At 37.2% G+C, this 17331-nt stretch overlaps 1 protein-coding gene across 8 annotated transcripts in view; it reads right to left on the minus strand.

Moving 5' to 3' along the window:
• dlg5a (discs, large homolog 5a (Drosophila)) overlaps nucleotides 1-17331 on the minus strand; it is a 169134-nt gene that overhangs the window by 46948 nt on the left and 104855 nt on the right. For 4 of the 8 annotated variants that reach the window (XM_052041461.1, XM_052041462.1, XM_052041464.1 and 1 more), the window contains exons 9-16: nucleotides 15357-15587; nucleotides 10708-10907; nucleotides 7755-7880; nucleotides 5663-5795; nucleotides 4634-4761; nucleotides 4324-4499; nucleotides 3253-3356; nucleotides 1663-1755 (exon numbers count right to left, since the gene is read on the minus strand). In XM_052041461.1, the coding sequence (XP_051897421.1) occupies nucleotides 1663-1755; nucleotides 3253-3356; nucleotides 4324-4499; nucleotides 4634-4761; nucleotides 5663-5795; nucleotides 7755-7880; nucleotides 10708-10907; nucleotides 15357-15587 (1191 nt within the window). The remainder of the gene's footprint in view (nucleotides 1-1662; nucleotides 1756-3252; nucleotides 3357-4323; nucleotides 4500-4633; nucleotides 4762-5662; nucleotides 5796-7754; nucleotides 7881-10707; nucleotides 10908-15356; nucleotides 15588-17331) is intronic. The other 4 variants (XM_052041466.1, XM_052041463.1, XM_052041467.1 and 1 more) reach the window with 2 other exon arrangements.

Consider the following 17331-nt stretch of genomic DNA (forward strand, 5'->3'; position numbering starts at 1 on the left):
AGAGATAAAATGGAAGATTGTTTACAGTTGCAGAGAAGGTGGCGGGAAGGAAGATAGGACAAATGGAATATCTGGGATAGGGTGTGGAGCAGCCAAATGGATTAATGGTGCCAGTTAAAGGGCGATTATGCTTCTTTGTCTATCATGTGTGGTTAATAGCAGGACTGTGGGACATGCATAACACTTGCAATTTCTCCATTTTTCTCTCCCATTAGCATTGCTGGGCATGCCCCACAGCCCTGCTATTAGCAAGAATTAACAGACACAGCAACATGAGCACCCACTGACTCTCACCACTAACCTATTGGACCCAACATCATCTTTTCACATATATCCCGTGTCTTTTCCATCCCTTCTGCCACCTTCTCGCCTACTTAAAACCAGCTTCTTTTTCAAAACCCCTTTCTGAGTTCTGATGAAAGCTCTCCAATCTGAAATGCTAATTCCATCTCTCTTGCCACAGATTCTGCCTGACTTGCTGAGCGTTTCCAGCATTTCCAATAATAACACCAGCTGTAGGAACTGATTTGTTGAAGACACTTATACTGTAGTTAAAATATTAATGTTTAATGAATGTTTGAGAAATGTACCATGTAACCAGCTTCATGCATTCTGTAAACTAGAACCTAGTCAGTATTGAGTAGTGTTTAATTCCTATTCAAGAGCCTTTCCTCTCCCAAATTCATACTTGGATATCTTCCCCCAGGACAATAGTAAGGTACAGTATATGAATAAATGTGATCAGGTGGATAACTGTGCCAAATTTTCTGCAGAAATTTAAAAGCTGTTGATTGTCCAGATCTGAAGCTGTATTAAGCTGGCTGGCTGGATGCTCTTCTCACAAGGATGAACTAACAAATGACAAACAGAGTTGGCTGCTTTGTTGCTTACTTTGGAAAACTGCTAAGCAACCAATACTTGGGAGGGAAGGGTTAACATTTGGGAGGGATAACAGCCCAGTTTAGTATCACCCACAAGAGCCAGGTCAAACTTTAATGCATCCATACTCACTGCATAATGGAAGCTCTTCAATAGAGTACCGATATGAAGTAAATTAAAGGGATTTACTTACATATACTGGTTTAATTATACAATGGGCAATAACTGCACCATAGAGGAGATAAAGTTATCACTCAAATTAAGAATTTCATCCTATATTGGACAAAGTCCCATCTCTGCAAAATTCCTACATAATTCAAGATTTACAAAATAATACCATTCTTCTGGAATGTATTTTTTTTACCGAGACATGGTAACAAATACAACCAAAAGTATATGAACATAGCAATGCAAGACAGTTTTGAAGATGTAACTTTCATAGATAACAAATATTTCAAAGTGCATTTTGGAACAGTCTGATATATTTATGTGAGCATGACAGCTTGTATCCCGCTGCTATCAGACTCTTAAATAGACCTCTCATATTCTAAAAGATGAACTCTTGATCTACTTTGTCATGGCCCTTGCACTTATTTGTCTACCTGCACTGCACTTTCTCTGTAACTGTAACACCACATTCTGCATTCCGTTTTCCTTTTTACTACCTCGATGTACTTGTGCATGGAATGATCTGTCTGGATGGCATACAAACAATTCTTCTTTAAAATGTACCTTGGTACACCTGACAATAATAAGCCAATTCCAATTCCATGTGAAACATACCTTCATCAGTGAAAGACTGACAGAATCCCTGCAGTTTCTTAACAAAGCTTCACATTCTGTCAGTGACTTGTTTTCTAGTGCAATACCATTTATCTGTGAAAGAGAAAAACTAACTTAGGAACACATAGTAAATAAATAATACATACAAAAGACAATGTTTCTGCAGTTTCCAAAATCTTAATTGTTATGCTGATAAATAATGAGAATTTGATGACTGCATTGTATATGATGGCAACCTTATGTACATCTGCCCCAACTAGACCTTGATTTTGTTGATCTCTAGCACTCTCCTTAATGAAAATATGTTGGGTTACTTTAGCCTATTTTCACAGTTCAGTCTTCTGGTCATGCTTTTCTTAAGATTTTTCCACAACTTTTACATCCTTAAGCTCTGCAATCCCGTAAAAATTTTACTACTAGCCCTAATTAGTGATCAGAATTCACAATTTACAGTGCAGCCCTAACAATGAACTCAACATTGTCAATATAAAGTCTGCCTTATTAGCAACTTGCCCCACGCTGACCTAATGTTTTCAGAGCACGAGGAGTGCTTACTCAGATTTCTTTTAACTACTTTCAATGCAATCGTTAATGTGACCTGCATGCGTTCAGTGAAGGAGGGACTGTCTTATAAATGATTCAGCAGTTTGGTCCTATACTTAGAATTCAGAAGAATGAAACAAAATTCTGGGGGAGGTGCAATTAGCAGAGCAGATACTGAAGAGATGCCTCCTCTCATGATGGTCGGTGCAGACTCTGTAAGCTGAAGCACCTGTTTCAATGCTGTATGACTATGAAGGAATATAGAACAAGGAGGTACAGTTTAAGAAAAAAAAGGGGTCATGAATGGATATGAGCAGGAATTTCCTCTCTCAAGAGTTATGAGCATTTTGAATTCGTCATGCTCTGAATTCTTGAGCTTTTGAATTCTACTTTGGTTAGGCCACATTTAGAGTATTGTGTGCGGTCCGGTTGCCACATTACTGGAAGGATGTGGAGACTGAAGGGCAACCTGGTAGAAGTATATAAAATCATGAGAGACACAGATAGGGTAGATGGTCAGGGCCTTTTTTTTTAATCAGGGTGGAAGTATCAAATATGAGAGGCATAGCTTGAAGGTGAGGGGGGAAAGTTTAAAGGAGATTTACAAAGCAAGTTTTTTTAGCAAATACAAAATGATAGGTGCCTGGAATGTGCTGCCAGAGGAGGTAATGGAAGCAGATACGATAGCAACATTTAAGAGGCATTTAGACATGCAGGCAAATGGGATTAGTCTAGATAGGCATCTTGGTCGGTATGGACGAGTTGGGCCAAAGGGCCTGTTCCCATGCTATACAACTATGAATCCATGGAGATACAGCAAGCTTGATTGAGGAGCCAAATGGCCTAATTCTGCCCCAATCTATTATTCAATGTGTCAACCTGCCTTATTCAATTTTGAGGTATGTCTGACCTTCATACCACCATAGCAGCATTACTGAGATCAGAAATTTTGGGAAATGAAATGAACATGTCCCCTACTCCTCCCATGACATAGCACAATGCAGTTCTGATGTGTGGTTCACAGAACTGTAAATTCAAACTACTAACTGTAATGAGTCTGTCTCCCACTGTTAAGGATCCTTCTCTAGCAGCAGAGCTGCCAGGGGAAACTGTAGCTACATATATTCCTGTCTCCAAGCTGATTCCAATGTCTGCAAAGAGAAAAAAAATACTATTAGCACAGTACTGGCTAATCATCCTTCACTCAAGCATCAAATTAAACTTTTACACATTAAGTACTAAAACATACTGTTAAGCTTCATTTATCAAGGCAGCTAATTGTTTTTATATATCAAAGATCTTAAGCTTTGCCTTTTGGAGATATTTGGGAGATATCAGGCTGCCTCTTAGGATTCTTAAAATGGACTCGATATTCCCATTAATTTCTCAGAGTTTTCTGGTTCTAGGCAAGGATCCAGGTGCACTGATTCAGAAATTATCCACCACTAAAAACAGCCCTTCCCAAATTCCCAGGCAACATACTTCAAATAGGAGTAAGTAGCAGCATGAAGTAGAATTGCGAATAGAAGAGCCATCGGGGTTCAACAAATAGGCTATTGTGGAAAAGGTAGACCATCTATAATTCTGGCGATTCTCTTCCTAATCAGTGTAAAAAAAATCATTTATAAACCTTGTTTATTGAGATCATGAATTTTATGCAATGAGAAGTTGTGGTTACCATAAACTGAAAAATGAGCCACTTTCCTGTCTGAGATGTAACTCTTTTTCAGTATAACTGATTCCTACAAAGGATCTGATCCATAGATTAAATACGCTTGCAAATAACTAATTAGTGGATTGAAAACCAACTCCCACTTACAACATCCATTTTCAATACCAAAGTTCTTCTCCCGATATTAACCCTGAACATACGCTTTTCTCTTCTCTCACCTCCCCAACAATACTAAACCTGTCTATTCATTATTTTCCACATCAAGAACAGGGATATTCTGCTTCACTATTAATAATGCACATGACTCAGTATAGCAGTGGGGATATATTATGCAGATGAACAAAACATGGTGGTTTAAGGAAAAGCAATTGAGGTCATAAATTTTACTTGACCATTACAGATACATTTGGACAAAACTGCTTTGGACACATGAAAAGTTAAATTACCTTTGTGCCCCACAAGGCTAATGTGAACTGGGGTGATAGCTCTACCTCCCAAGGATTTTCTTCTACGAACTACCACATTAATGACCCCTCCGCCATTCAGTACAGCTTTGATAACATGTTTTCTGTCTTTGTTGGTAAGATCTACATCATTTATCCTGAGCAAGCAATCATTCACCCTGAAACAGAAATAAAAAAAGATACACTGGACAAAGTCATAAAAGACCGTTGTACCACTTTTTGAGGGAAAAAAAGATTTTCACTCAGAATTTTATTTTCTTTTTGCAGGAATGGAGGAATTAGTTGGCTATACCTTAACCGTCCATCTGCAATACTTCCTTTGTCAACCTTAATAACAAATATGCCAGAGTCTCCAGGTAGATAAGGTTCTTCAGCTCCTCCAGCTACATCAAAGCCCAATGCCTTCAAATCCATGTCATCCTATATTAGAAAAAAAGGTTATACCACACATTCATACTTTTACAAATATACGATGCAGTCTTAGAGCCTTCAATACAAAAAGATTCATCACAGCAGACAAAACTTCCTTCACAAGTTTGGTATGTAGTGTACATCTCAGAAGCTTAACTGAATCAGATGCATAAATACTAAAAGGTCAGAGGCAGGTGGCTAGTGGTCAATTCCCCAGCGTTTTCCTTCTTCTACAAGGCATATCAAGGGCGAGATGAAACCCTTTCCACTTGCCTGAATGAGTGGAGCACCAATGACACCTGAAACTTAACACTATTCTGGTCAAAGCAGCTTGTTTGATTAGTGGTACCCTATCCATTACGCTACATCTTCAGTCCTTCCACTGCTGGCTCACTGTCGCTCCAATGTATACCATCTGCAAACTGGATTGCAGTTACTGCCTCAGCCAGTGGTATTCACTAGTCTTCAAGTGAGGGCCACTTTTGACAAAAATGCTTTGATGTGAAAATCATTTTAATTACTGAATTAATACATTGCTTACTACTCTCCAATGATATAATCTTACAGAACAACTCATAACCAAAGCAAAGCAATAAAACAATACTCTTACTAAGAAAAACAGGAAATGTACAGAATTGAAAAAGCATCTTTGCAAACTTTAAGAGTGATATTAATACTACTATACAATACATATAGTAAGGTGACTTACCAGTGCACATTATTACTGTGTCAATAAGAATTTTTAAGCACATATGCACCCTTGCCCACTGCCTGTCTCCTTGGTTCCCACCCCCTCTTTGACACTTTACAACCCCTCTCCTCCCTGTCCTTAAACCCTTCCACGGAGTTTCCTCCCCCTGGCCATACTTGCCACACTGCAAAGTATTTTCATTGAAGTTTATAAACATACCCTATCTTTTGGAAATTCAACTACTTCTGTCTCCCATTCAAGGGAATCCGTGTCAATAGCAGAATCGTGGGAATTGTGAGCCATCAGTTGCCGAATCCGTGCCTCTTTCTCCAACTGGTTTTCCATTTTCTCCCTTTAACAAATGGGGGAAAAATTTAGAAAATCTATCTTGGGATTCAGATATATTCTGTATCAAAATAAATCTAACATCACCACTCAAATACTGATTCCCAGAATTGACAAAAATATGCAATTTCTGTTTTGTATGCTTTTATGTTTACGATTTGCAGGTTTCTTCATTTGAAATATATAAAGTATGTGGAATTACTACAATTTTTGGTACCAAATAAAACTGATCTCACTTGCAACTGGCCAAAGTAATAGATTAAAAAATAACTTGGAAATGTATAAATTACATGGGAAGAATAGATGGGGCCCAGTAATTCCAATAGCACACCTCTAACAGAAGAACATAAAATGAATTTTCTTTATTCATAGTTGGTCAGAGAACCAAAATACTGAGGGAATAACTTCAATTTAAACCACCTGTTGGGGATAGGGTCAGAAACTTTATTACACCTCTTCAGATTTTTACTCTTCATTAAAGTCAATGGATATGCACAGCGTATCGATGATGAGGAAAGAAAAATAACTGAGTACAAATTGAATGCAAATTTTGAAGAAATGATTGCAGATTTGCAAATAAAAATGGTATCAAATCCTGCTATATATGGTTATCCTATGCTCTCCAAAAGTCTCTAAGTACAGAAGCATTCAAAAACTATTAAAGATAAAATAAACAATTCAAAACTAAAATTGGCTGAAAATGTGTATTAATACATATACCAAACAAAACCAGAAAAGGTTGAGGAACCTGTTTTCCCTTTTGCTATCTTCATTGCACCACATAAATCCCACAGATATCAATGGGGTTGTAGATTCTGCACCAGATCTAACCAGGTGCAGGATCCAAGGGCCATCTGCCCACTGTAAATCTAAAGAATCTCTGCAAGACCAAACAAGGGGAGATTCTGCATTCTGAATGTGTCATAAGTTTGTGACTTCTGTGTGTGACCATGCATGTGCATAAACCCAGACTTAGTTCTATTCAAATGGATATTAGCAGCAACTCTTTTAATTTAAAGCTGAATTAAATATATACTTAACTAAAATGGTACTATAAAATGCCACCCATGCAAATAAATGACAATGAGCATAACTGAAGTCCTAATCCTACTTCATGTTATGAAGAATTACACAGAAAGCCTGTGTAGGCTTAAAATGCTGATCTTCATCCATTAGGATATAGCTGCTACTTTGGGGGAAAATAAACTCCTTTATTTCAAATAAATCACTACTTAATCCTAACAGTCCCACGCTGATGGAACCTTATAATCTGCAATACTTTTAAAACTGAAATGTACTTTACCATAAAATGATTTATTTTGGTACACAATGCTAGATTCCTTGAAAAGATTACTATCATCAAAAAATAAATTACACAGGATACAAGCTGTTTAGCAATTATCCACAAAAGGTTTTAGTGCTAGTTTTTCTTGAATAAACATTGCATATTTCTTCAAAATAGTAATAATAAAAGGTAATACTCCCAATTTGAGACAGCAATTCCAATTCACAGTATGGCAAACTTTATTTAAAGCCACAGCTAGACACTTTTGTGTGTTAACCCTGAAAGTAGCAGCGCATCCATCAATCACTTGCAGTCAGCTGTACATCCAACATGTCAAGTATTAAAGTTTGAGAGCTTCTATGCTAGCTTGCATGATAGGTCCATCAGCACATTATTTCTATTGTAGAGACATAAATGCATACTTCTCAACTTCAGGATGATTATAGTCGGCTGAGGGTCAGCTTGGGGAATTTTACAGAATACTACTTTAAGAACTAGATAAAGATTTTAAAGGCTTACTTTAAAACCCTTTTGGTGGGGGAGCTTCAGAAATTGCCCTCCATATTTTCCTTTCTCTTCATCTCAGAAGTAAATTTGAGAAATGTGCTCCCCTTCTCTGCATCGGTACAATAGATTTGCATCAATCAAACCACATTCGAAGGTGAAGACATTACTACTTACTTCAGTTCCTTAAGTTCGCGAACGGCATCATTCTTTTGCTTCATCATATCATCAAGGTCCCGAAGAGCTTCAGCCAGATCACTCACAGCTCTGTCTCTTTCCCGTCGTAAGTTATCACATAAAGTTCTACAACAAAAAAAAATACACCTTTTGACTGAAGTAAACCGAAACCCAAAGAATTAACCGTAATACAGTTGCAAACAACACTTGGAGTGAAGGATTCAGTGGCAAATCATAAGAATAATACTTTTAAACTAAAACTGGCCGACACCATAGATTGGTGCAGCCCATAACACATTATAATATAATTTCAGTACATTTTTGAGAACTTTTTTTTATTAATACTTATAAGTGCAAAGTTCTGTAGGACCAGAGACATTGTGAGGCAACTTCACTATGATGGGACATCTGAAGATAGCAGAAGTTGGATGACCCAGTGGAAGAAATAAGCAACAGTGTTAAGAGACTCTTAGATAGACACAAGAATGATAGAAAAATAGGGGGCTATGTGGGAGGGAAGGGTTAGATAGATCTTAGAGCAGGATAAAATGTTGGCACAACATTGTGGGCTGAAGGGCCTGTACTGTGCTGTAGTGTTCTATGTTCTAAACTCATCCAAAAGTTACAATTCCGAGCTCAAGCACTGCAATTGACAACTGTAGGGGCAGAAGAGGAGCAACCGTAGAGGGACAAAAAGATTAATGAGAGAAATTTTGGGAAAACAACAGTTACAATGTCAAATAATGACCAAAAGGCAAAAATGATTTCACATTTAGGGAAAAGTTAGAAATCAGTTATTTCATCTGCTCTATTCATGGCGATAATCTGGATTTACCTCACCCATGGAATTTTAGGATACAGTAAAACTCTTGGGACTTTGGTGGTGCCAGACTGGGAGATTTGTCCGACTATTGGATGTTACTTCAATTAATATTTCAACACACTTTTAATTCACTTTTTAAAAATTTTTCTCAGTGGCATAAATTTTCCAGCAATCCTGGTGTGTTAAAGGGAGTGCAGGAAACACAATCTTAAATGAGCCAGATACCAAAGCATCTGGATTTCCAAACAATCAGACAGCAGATTATTGGAGCTTTACTATCCGTGACAAATTAGGAAGTATTACTTTAAAAAATACTATGAAAGAGTTCACCCCGCCGTATCTTAACAGCAGCCTTAATGGTATAGATTCTGTAACTGCATCATATGAACAGATGAATTAGAAATTGTAGGCCACTTGGCTCCTCGAGTCCTCTCCATTCTTTAATACGATTATGGCTGATCTGACTGCAACCTAAACTTTACATCAACGAGTTGAACTACACTAATCTTTCACCCCTTGCTCATCAGGTATCTATGTACCTTTGCATTAAAAATATTTAAAGACTCCACTTCCATTGCCCTTCGAGGAAGAGAATTCCAAAGACTCACAACCTTCTGAGAAAAATTGGCACCTCATCTGTCTTATATCGGAATCTCTTACTTTTTCTCCCCAGTGATCCTTAGCTTCAAGGAAAATCTTCTTCACATCCATCCTGGAAATGTCCTCTTTTTCATTTTTCTTGCCAAAATAGAGAAATACTACATTTTCCCACATTTGCCAGATCTTTGCCCATTCACTTAACCTATCGATACCCCTAAATAGCCTTACTTTCCATAGGGCCAATACTCCCTTTGTTCACTCTTTTAAACATCCATTGAAAATCTTACTATCTTTTTCCATGCAGATAAAATGGTCTTAAATTCAATTTACAATCTGTACAAGAAGCTGGAAGCAAATAGGATAGGAATAAAACAACTGGTCTCTGTATAGTATGATTATGAAGAAAATGATATTAGTGTCCAGAATCCAAATTGTTCTCTTGTGGTCCTAGAATTCTGAAATTACTGGCAACTAATAATTTAAATATCCTGAAGATCTATCTTTTAAAAATACTTCATGGTGAAGACATAAGCAATTTTCTTTTTAAGGTCACTCTATTGCTGAAACAGCCAAGTGTTTGAACAATATTGTTGAGCTGGAGAAAAGATTAGACTAGCAACCCCAAGCAGTGGCCTTAACTGGCATAAATTCCTCTTAATGTTTGTTAGTAATCTTATAAAGGGTGGATCTGGTGAATACCAAGTGGGAAGCTAAAAACTGCAGATGTCAGAAATTTAAATAAAAACAGAATGCTGGAAATATTCTGAAGGTCAGTTGGCATTACTGGAGAGAGAACTTTGGTTAATGTTTCAGTTCACTGATCCTCCATTAGAACTGGGAAAGTGAGAACACAAGTTGCAGACGGGGAGGTTGGAGAGACCAAAGAGAATGTCTGTGATAGGGCAGAGATCTAAGCTGTCCAGGTGACACAATTGTTTTTGATGCTATCTAGTTAATCACAGCTGATCAGTCAGGTTGTGTATAAACAGAGGAAGATGAGAGCAGTTAGAGAGGAAAAACAATTTGCTGGAACTGTGAGCAGAAATAGAAGAGAATGTAGGAAATAATAGATCAGCCAGCAGCCATGATGAGAGAAAAACTGAGTTAATGTCACAGGTCCATGACTTGGATAAGAAATGGTCAGTTCTGACACAAACAGGAAGGGCAGGTTTTCTGAAGTGGTTGAATTCAATATTAAATTCCAACAGTTGCAACTTGCATGGACAGAAGATGAGAATAATTTTATCACCAGGCAACTTTGTCTCTAACTTTCACGGACATTCCCTTTGTCCTCTCCACCCTGTTCCTCTCTGCAATTTAAAGTTCTGATTAAAGGTGATTGACCCAAAGACTTAATTGTTTCTCTGCCTACAGATGATGTCTGACTCGCCATTTCCAGCATTCCCTGTTTTGCTACTGGAATCATACCTAGGATGTATTATCTTTAGAATGAAAGGAAATTGTGAACTGAGTAGAGAAGCTTAATCAGTAAGTCATTTGTAGATTTAAAGGTCTCTGGGTGCACCTTACCTTATGCTTTCTCTTTCTGCAACTATTTTATCTCGTTCTTGGAATGCCCAGTCTCGCCTACGTTTAGCCACTTCTGCCTCCTGTATGCCTTCCTTTAGTTCCTGGGACATGGCTTCACACTGCTTCCGCAGCATCTCGATTTCCTTACCGGCCCTTTCCATGTCCAACGTGGCTGAGTCTTGTTTCTGTAAATTCAAACACTAAACAATTTGTGCTGCTTTGAAAATTTCACTAGTGATTTAAATTCTATTTTGTAAACAATGATAAAGAAACAAAATACTTATAAAAAGACCATTTCTGCACAAAACAATGGTTAGAAATAGTGTAACGGTTAGTGTAATGTTATCACAGCGCCAGCGACCTGGGTTCAATTCCGCTGCTGTCTGCAAGGAGTTTGTACGTTCTCCCCGTGTCTGCGTGGGTTTCCTCTGGTTTCCTCCCACATTCCAAAGACGTACAGGTTAGGAACTGTGGGCATGCTATGTTGGCGCTGGAAGAGTGGTGACACTTGCGGGCTGCCCCCAGCATTCTCAGTAACGCAAAAAGATGCATTTCACTGTGTGTTTTGATGTATATGTGATAAATAAATATCTTATCTTATCCAGTTATTCAGCAACAGATGCCTGATGGTCACATTTACAAAAAAATGTATAAAATATTGATATCTCTAATTAAGTACAAGATATTTTCACTTAATCTTTGCAATTCAATGCTATGTTTCCTGGCCACTATCGATTTTCTAAAAAAATATTGCTCATTTGAATGATTTCCAAAACTGAAGTGAAAAAGCTTTCCAGCAGTTAACTCTTATAAACTTATTTGGCGTTAAGTCGAGAAACACAAAACAACTCAATGGCATTGATAACAAGTGTCTACCGTACCATCAGGGCTCAAAAAGAACTTTATATCCACAATTTTTGGAGAGAAACCAGTGTTAAGTGCACAGCAACAAATTTGTGTACAGCAAAATGCCACAAATAAAAGGTGTAATGAAAAAGGAACAAGGATGTCAATTGGAGTTTGATTAGATATGACTAGATTATGAAAAATAACCAGACCTACAATGTTTATAGCAAGGTTTATAGCTTATGTTCCTAATTTTATAGAAATTAAGATCATATAATTAATACTTAACTATCTTTAAGTACTTAGTACTCTTTAGCTATTGAGAAAAGATTGCTGATTGGCTGGAAATAATTTTACTGAGGTCAGTGAATGTATATAGCATTTGAAGAATTCATGCTTATTGAACACTCAAAAGTTGCTCATTTCTTAGAATAGTAAAATTTAATTTAATCCCACAGGTATTTAATTGCACATCATTCTTGTCCTTAAGCTAAAGTCATACCCTGCCACTGTAAGTGTGAAAAGGTATAACTATAACTAAAAAGATGAAATCCAAAATAAAAATAAAGAACATTTAGAAAAATAAAGAAAATAAAAATAAAGAATAAAAATAAAGAAAATAAGGAAAACTCAACAGGTTTTCCCTGTACATCCAAAGAAATAGTTTATCTTCAGTGTCTAACACAGCAACACTTCATCTCTTCCCTTCATGGGTGGCAAGAATAGGGAAAAAAAAACTATGTATTTTTAGGCAGTAAGGAAGGTTAATGACAAAAGCAGTATTACCACATTATTGGTTCAGAGTGACCACCATACAGCATTAGAATGGTGCTAAGAGTAATGTTGCAGTAAAATTGCTTTGCTGGAGATACTGGCAATAGGAACAGTTGGGAGAGACATTCTACCAATGGTGAAACAAACAAAGAAAAAGGCCATGGCCCTTAAATGGATCATCTTTTAGAAGGAACTCAAAAAGACATTGAATGGATGAGTTAAGTTCATGGGAAACTCCAAATAAATGGAACAGTAGTGATATAAAGTATTTGTCATTCCTTCGAGAGAAGTTACCAGCTTATTGGGTAACTTTAGACATATGCTAAAAGAAAGCCTATCACCACAGGAATCTACAATTATAATGATAGGACTCTGCAAAATGCTACCACCAAAATACAGGTTGCCAATTAAGCCGCTTCTGGGTACAAGCAAAGCAAGTGATCTCATAATCCTTCCAGGATTAAACAGAGCATACGTTAATGAAGACTGGAAGATATAAAGTAACAGACATCCAAGTATGCCAGTTGCCCTGCAACACAAAATATTGGTGTTGGTTGCTCACAATAATTTAATTTGAAAAGCGTACAACAGGTGAGGTGTTATTAAGCCAGCAGTGACTTCAAAAAAATATCTTTTCAGTTTGGAGTTTCCCCCAGCCCACCATGAAGATGAAAGAAGGTCAGAAGTAACAAACTTCTGCCTAACTTCTGTGGGGAGCCCAATAAAAAAGTACCAGCTATCATCACTCATCAGAGGTAACACAGGAAGTAAGACTTCAACTTCATTGGCAGAAGCAAAGTTGAAAACAGGAGAAAACAACATGTAGAGTCCAGAGAATTTGGGTAGATTATCGCAAGTGCATCTACTATAACCTCCACTATTTCTTTCAGTACCCTGGGATGTATCCCATCAGGATCAGGAGACTTGTCTACCTTTAGGCCCACTAGTTTGCTCATCTCTCTCTCTTCAGTGACAGTGATTGTATCAAGATCCTCACCTCCCATTGCATCCATAACATCTCTATTTGGCATTTTAGACGTGTCCTCCACTGTGAAGACCGACACAAAATAGTCATTCAAGACTTTGGCCACTTCCACATTACCCAATGTTAATTCCCTCTTCTCACTTTCCAAGGGACCTACATTCACTTTAGTCACCCTTTTCCGCTTTGTATAATTATAAAAACTTTTACTATCTGTTTTTATATTTTGTGCTAACTTACTTTCACAACATTTCACAGCTCTGTGTCCCATTGTTTTTTTTCTTGTCAACGGTCCTCAATAATCTATTAATACAGCTCCATAAATATCAACTACCTTGGCTTTATTCTATCAGAGATTTTCCTTTTATCAAAACCATCTCCCAATCTCTCCGCAACTGATAACTTACTTTATCATTTTCCCAGTTCTGATGAAGGGTTTTCAATCTGAAAGGTAAACTCATTTTCTCTTTCCACAGATGTTGCTTGGCCGATTGAGAGTTCCCTGCATTTTCTGTTTTCACATCAGATTTAAAATGACTGGGAAAAGAACCAGAGATATCACCAGGAAAAGTGTTTTTACGCTAACCCTAACCCTCTAACCCTAACCTAATGCCCAAAAGACTATTGGAAGCAAATTCAAAAGAGATCTGGATCAATACAAGGAAAAAGTAAAAAAAGAGCACCACCATTTTACAATTCTGTAAAGCCAAGAGTGAAGCAGGAAATCTCACTGAAGAGTACCTGGGGAAGAGCTGGTATTCCACAGAAAAGGAGTATGACATCACAATACATACAACAGCAAATGAACCCACATGGACAAATACAATGACAATGCATGACTCAAGTTGAGAGATTTACATTTCGAATACACTCCAGTATTTTAAGTTTCAATCGTAAATCATCAAAAACATGGCAGTGGAAGATTTGAAATGATTCTGCTGTGCTTTATATATATTATAGTGAAATACCAAACAGTCAGTACCACAAATTCTCTTCTGCACTGAAGTTCAAAAGCAATCTCCGAACTAAACCTATTTTAAGAACTTATAAGAACTTTCAGTTTCAGTCCTGAAGTGTTTGTCATGGTACCCATTGTATTTGACTTCTTCCATGCCAAGGAAAACCTCCACTTATACAGCATCACTCTCAATTTCAATAAAGACCAATGTAGTCACTGTTATAATCTGTTGAACGAGCCAGTTATTTTCTTTGCACAGCAAGATCCCACAAACAGCCACATGTTAAATGCTCAGATGTGTTTTTAGGTGTTGCATTCCCACAGTGCTACACTGGAATATCAACCTGGGTTTTTCAACTCAAATTCCCAATGTTGAACCTAAACCCACAACCTTTCACTTCAGGGTGAAATCCTACCATGGAGCCAAGAATTGCGCCATTTGTTGGAAAAACAGTTCAAGTTAGTGCTGGAAATTGAGTGCTCAATTATGTTGGAATGATAAGAATTGTAATGGCATTTGGAATCTAGATTTCACAATTTTAGCTTTCATGATGCACATTAGTACTTCCAGAACACAAAAATCTTACTTTTCATTTTAAAATAATTAACGATATATTGCCAAAGCCAAGGCAGGAATTTTGCTGTACTTTTTTGTAAATTTTGCATTTTGATCATTTCAAGTTCCACTGGGGAAGAACATCCAAATCACCATCAATTCAGATTTAGTCCAGACAGAACAGTATCTTTTGAAGATTTAGTGTCCACTGACCAAACCGAGCAACATCTCCAAAGTACTATTGGCAGTAAATACCATTACGTATGCCAGATTGTGTGAGGGTGCAATAGTCAACATTCCAGGTCTGGATCAGAATGTTCATTTTCTTAAGGGAAAATTCCAATTTTAAGCAACTAGTAATACATTTAGCATCAATAATTTTTCAAAGTTGAAATTGCCCCTAACAGAAATTAAAATTGAAATAACCTAGCTTTTACATATTACACAAAACACAATGGAGCACTCACATAATTAAGAGATATTTACAATACATGGCAGTGCATAAAACAACTCTGTACAAGGGCAAAATTCACCTGTCGAGCCTGGTAGTACTCCCGCAGCAACTGATCTCTCTGGATGATAGCTTCTGTTCTTTCCTTCCTAGCAACATCTCTCTCTTCTTTCACAGTCTCAATATCCTTACAAGCCTGATCAAGCTCCTTTTGAGCTTCTGCTTTGTCCTTCACTTCATGGCAGTATTTCTCCAGCAGTTCATTCCTCTCACAGATAGCATGATCTCGCTCTACCAACGCAGAATGAAGCTCCTGAAATTTAGTTGCAACACAAGTGATATCACCATTTTCATGAACATGACAAAAGCACCATCTCATATGCTGCTCCCACTTTGAACCCATAAATAATTTTATTTTTGGAAAATGATGTGCTGCAACAAATATGTAACAGATGGTTTTAATTTTAAATATCACATTTAAGTAAACTGTAGGGAATATTTTACATTACACCGTTTCACCATTTTCAAAGTCACATATCACAAAAGCATTAGCACTGCCAGCAAACAATTACATTAGTTATTGAAATGCTCAACTAGTCTGACGAGAGATATATTTTGTTTAATCCTATTGATTCAGATTTATTAATTCATTTTATCCTTTCCATTTTCCTAAAAACAATCAATTTCATGCATACTAAATAAAAATCAAAGTAACTCCAAATGCCAGAAATCTGAAATGAAAATAGAAAATGTTGAAAACACTCAGCAGGTCAGGCAGTATCAATGGAAAGAGAAATGCTATTAACCTTCCAAGTCCAAGACTTTTCATCAGCAACATTAACTCTTTTTCTCTTTCCTGAGCTGCTTAATGTTTCCAGCATTTTCTGTTTCATGTATAACTGTTCCTGACTGAGAGATCAGAGTGGATAGAAGGGCAGAGAACCAGGGTGGGGCTGGTAGTGAGGGTAACAATGTTCTCCCTGCCTTATTACTGCTATGTTGGTGGCAAAAGCACATTTGCTGACGGGATTCCATGATTGTTGTGAGAAGCTTGACTTTTGCTTTGGATCCTTTTGCGAATACCACAGCTGACAGACAGAATTTAACAGATTGTGAGCATGTTCCCACATTTTATTGCTAAGTGGCATAGTGGAATCAATTGCTGTGCAATATCTTTCCTTAAAGCATTTGTTTTTAATATTTTGATCAATATCCTACTCTATTTCATTAAAGATTCTGTATTGCATAATTTTTTGACCAATCAGCAAGGTATTTCAATATTGCTTAATTTGATGTAGAACTTATTCAAGCCACTTGATGGCACCTAAAATCAATAGAACACCACACTACAAACTTGTCCAGTCACTGTGGCATGAATAAGATGCAAAATAATAATAACCCTTTACACATTGTGAAATAAAGCTCATCACTGTCACTCACAATATGAGAATTAGCCAAGTATCGTCCCCAACCTTAAATTTCATCAGTTAAGGAGATGCATTTCTAGTCTCACCATTCAGTAAGGTCCCAGATGCCCTGCTGCCTCCATTAGGCTGCAATCAATTCACAGTGCTATGAAAGTAAAAACATTCAAGCTATGAGATGCCTGACCAGCAAGACCTGGCTCACTGTATGGCTGTGAGATTAACTAAAATCCCACTGTATCTTAAATATTCAACATGCAGCAATAGGTTTGCATGACATGGATAAAGTATGGAAGTCTGACATAATACAGCAAAATAATTCAACTTATCTCATCAGAATTCTGGCATGAAACTCATCCTGGCACAGACCAAGAATAGATTAGATCCTGGACCTTAAAGCAGCACTCAAGCATTCCTCCTGAATACAAGATATCAAAAATTTCACTGAATGCAAATATGATTGTCAAAAGCCAACCAATAAAGGGCTGGTGTGACAGTGCTGAGGCTAAGAGAGATATGCATATAAAATGGAGTTATTTTACTACCACATGAAAATCATTTGGGAGCACATATCCTGTGTTGTAAAACCCATGTCCATGTGATGAATTCCAGCAGGACAAATGTCAGGAGCTT

Source organism: Pristis pectinata, chromosome 30 (genome assembly GCF_009764475.1).
Source record: "Pristis pectinata isolate sPriPec2 chromosome 30, sPriPec2.1.pri, whole genome shotgun sequence".
NCBI classification, from domain to species: domain Eukaryota; kingdom Metazoa; phylum Chordata; class Chondrichthyes; order Rhinopristiformes; family Pristidae; genus Pristis; species Pristis pectinata.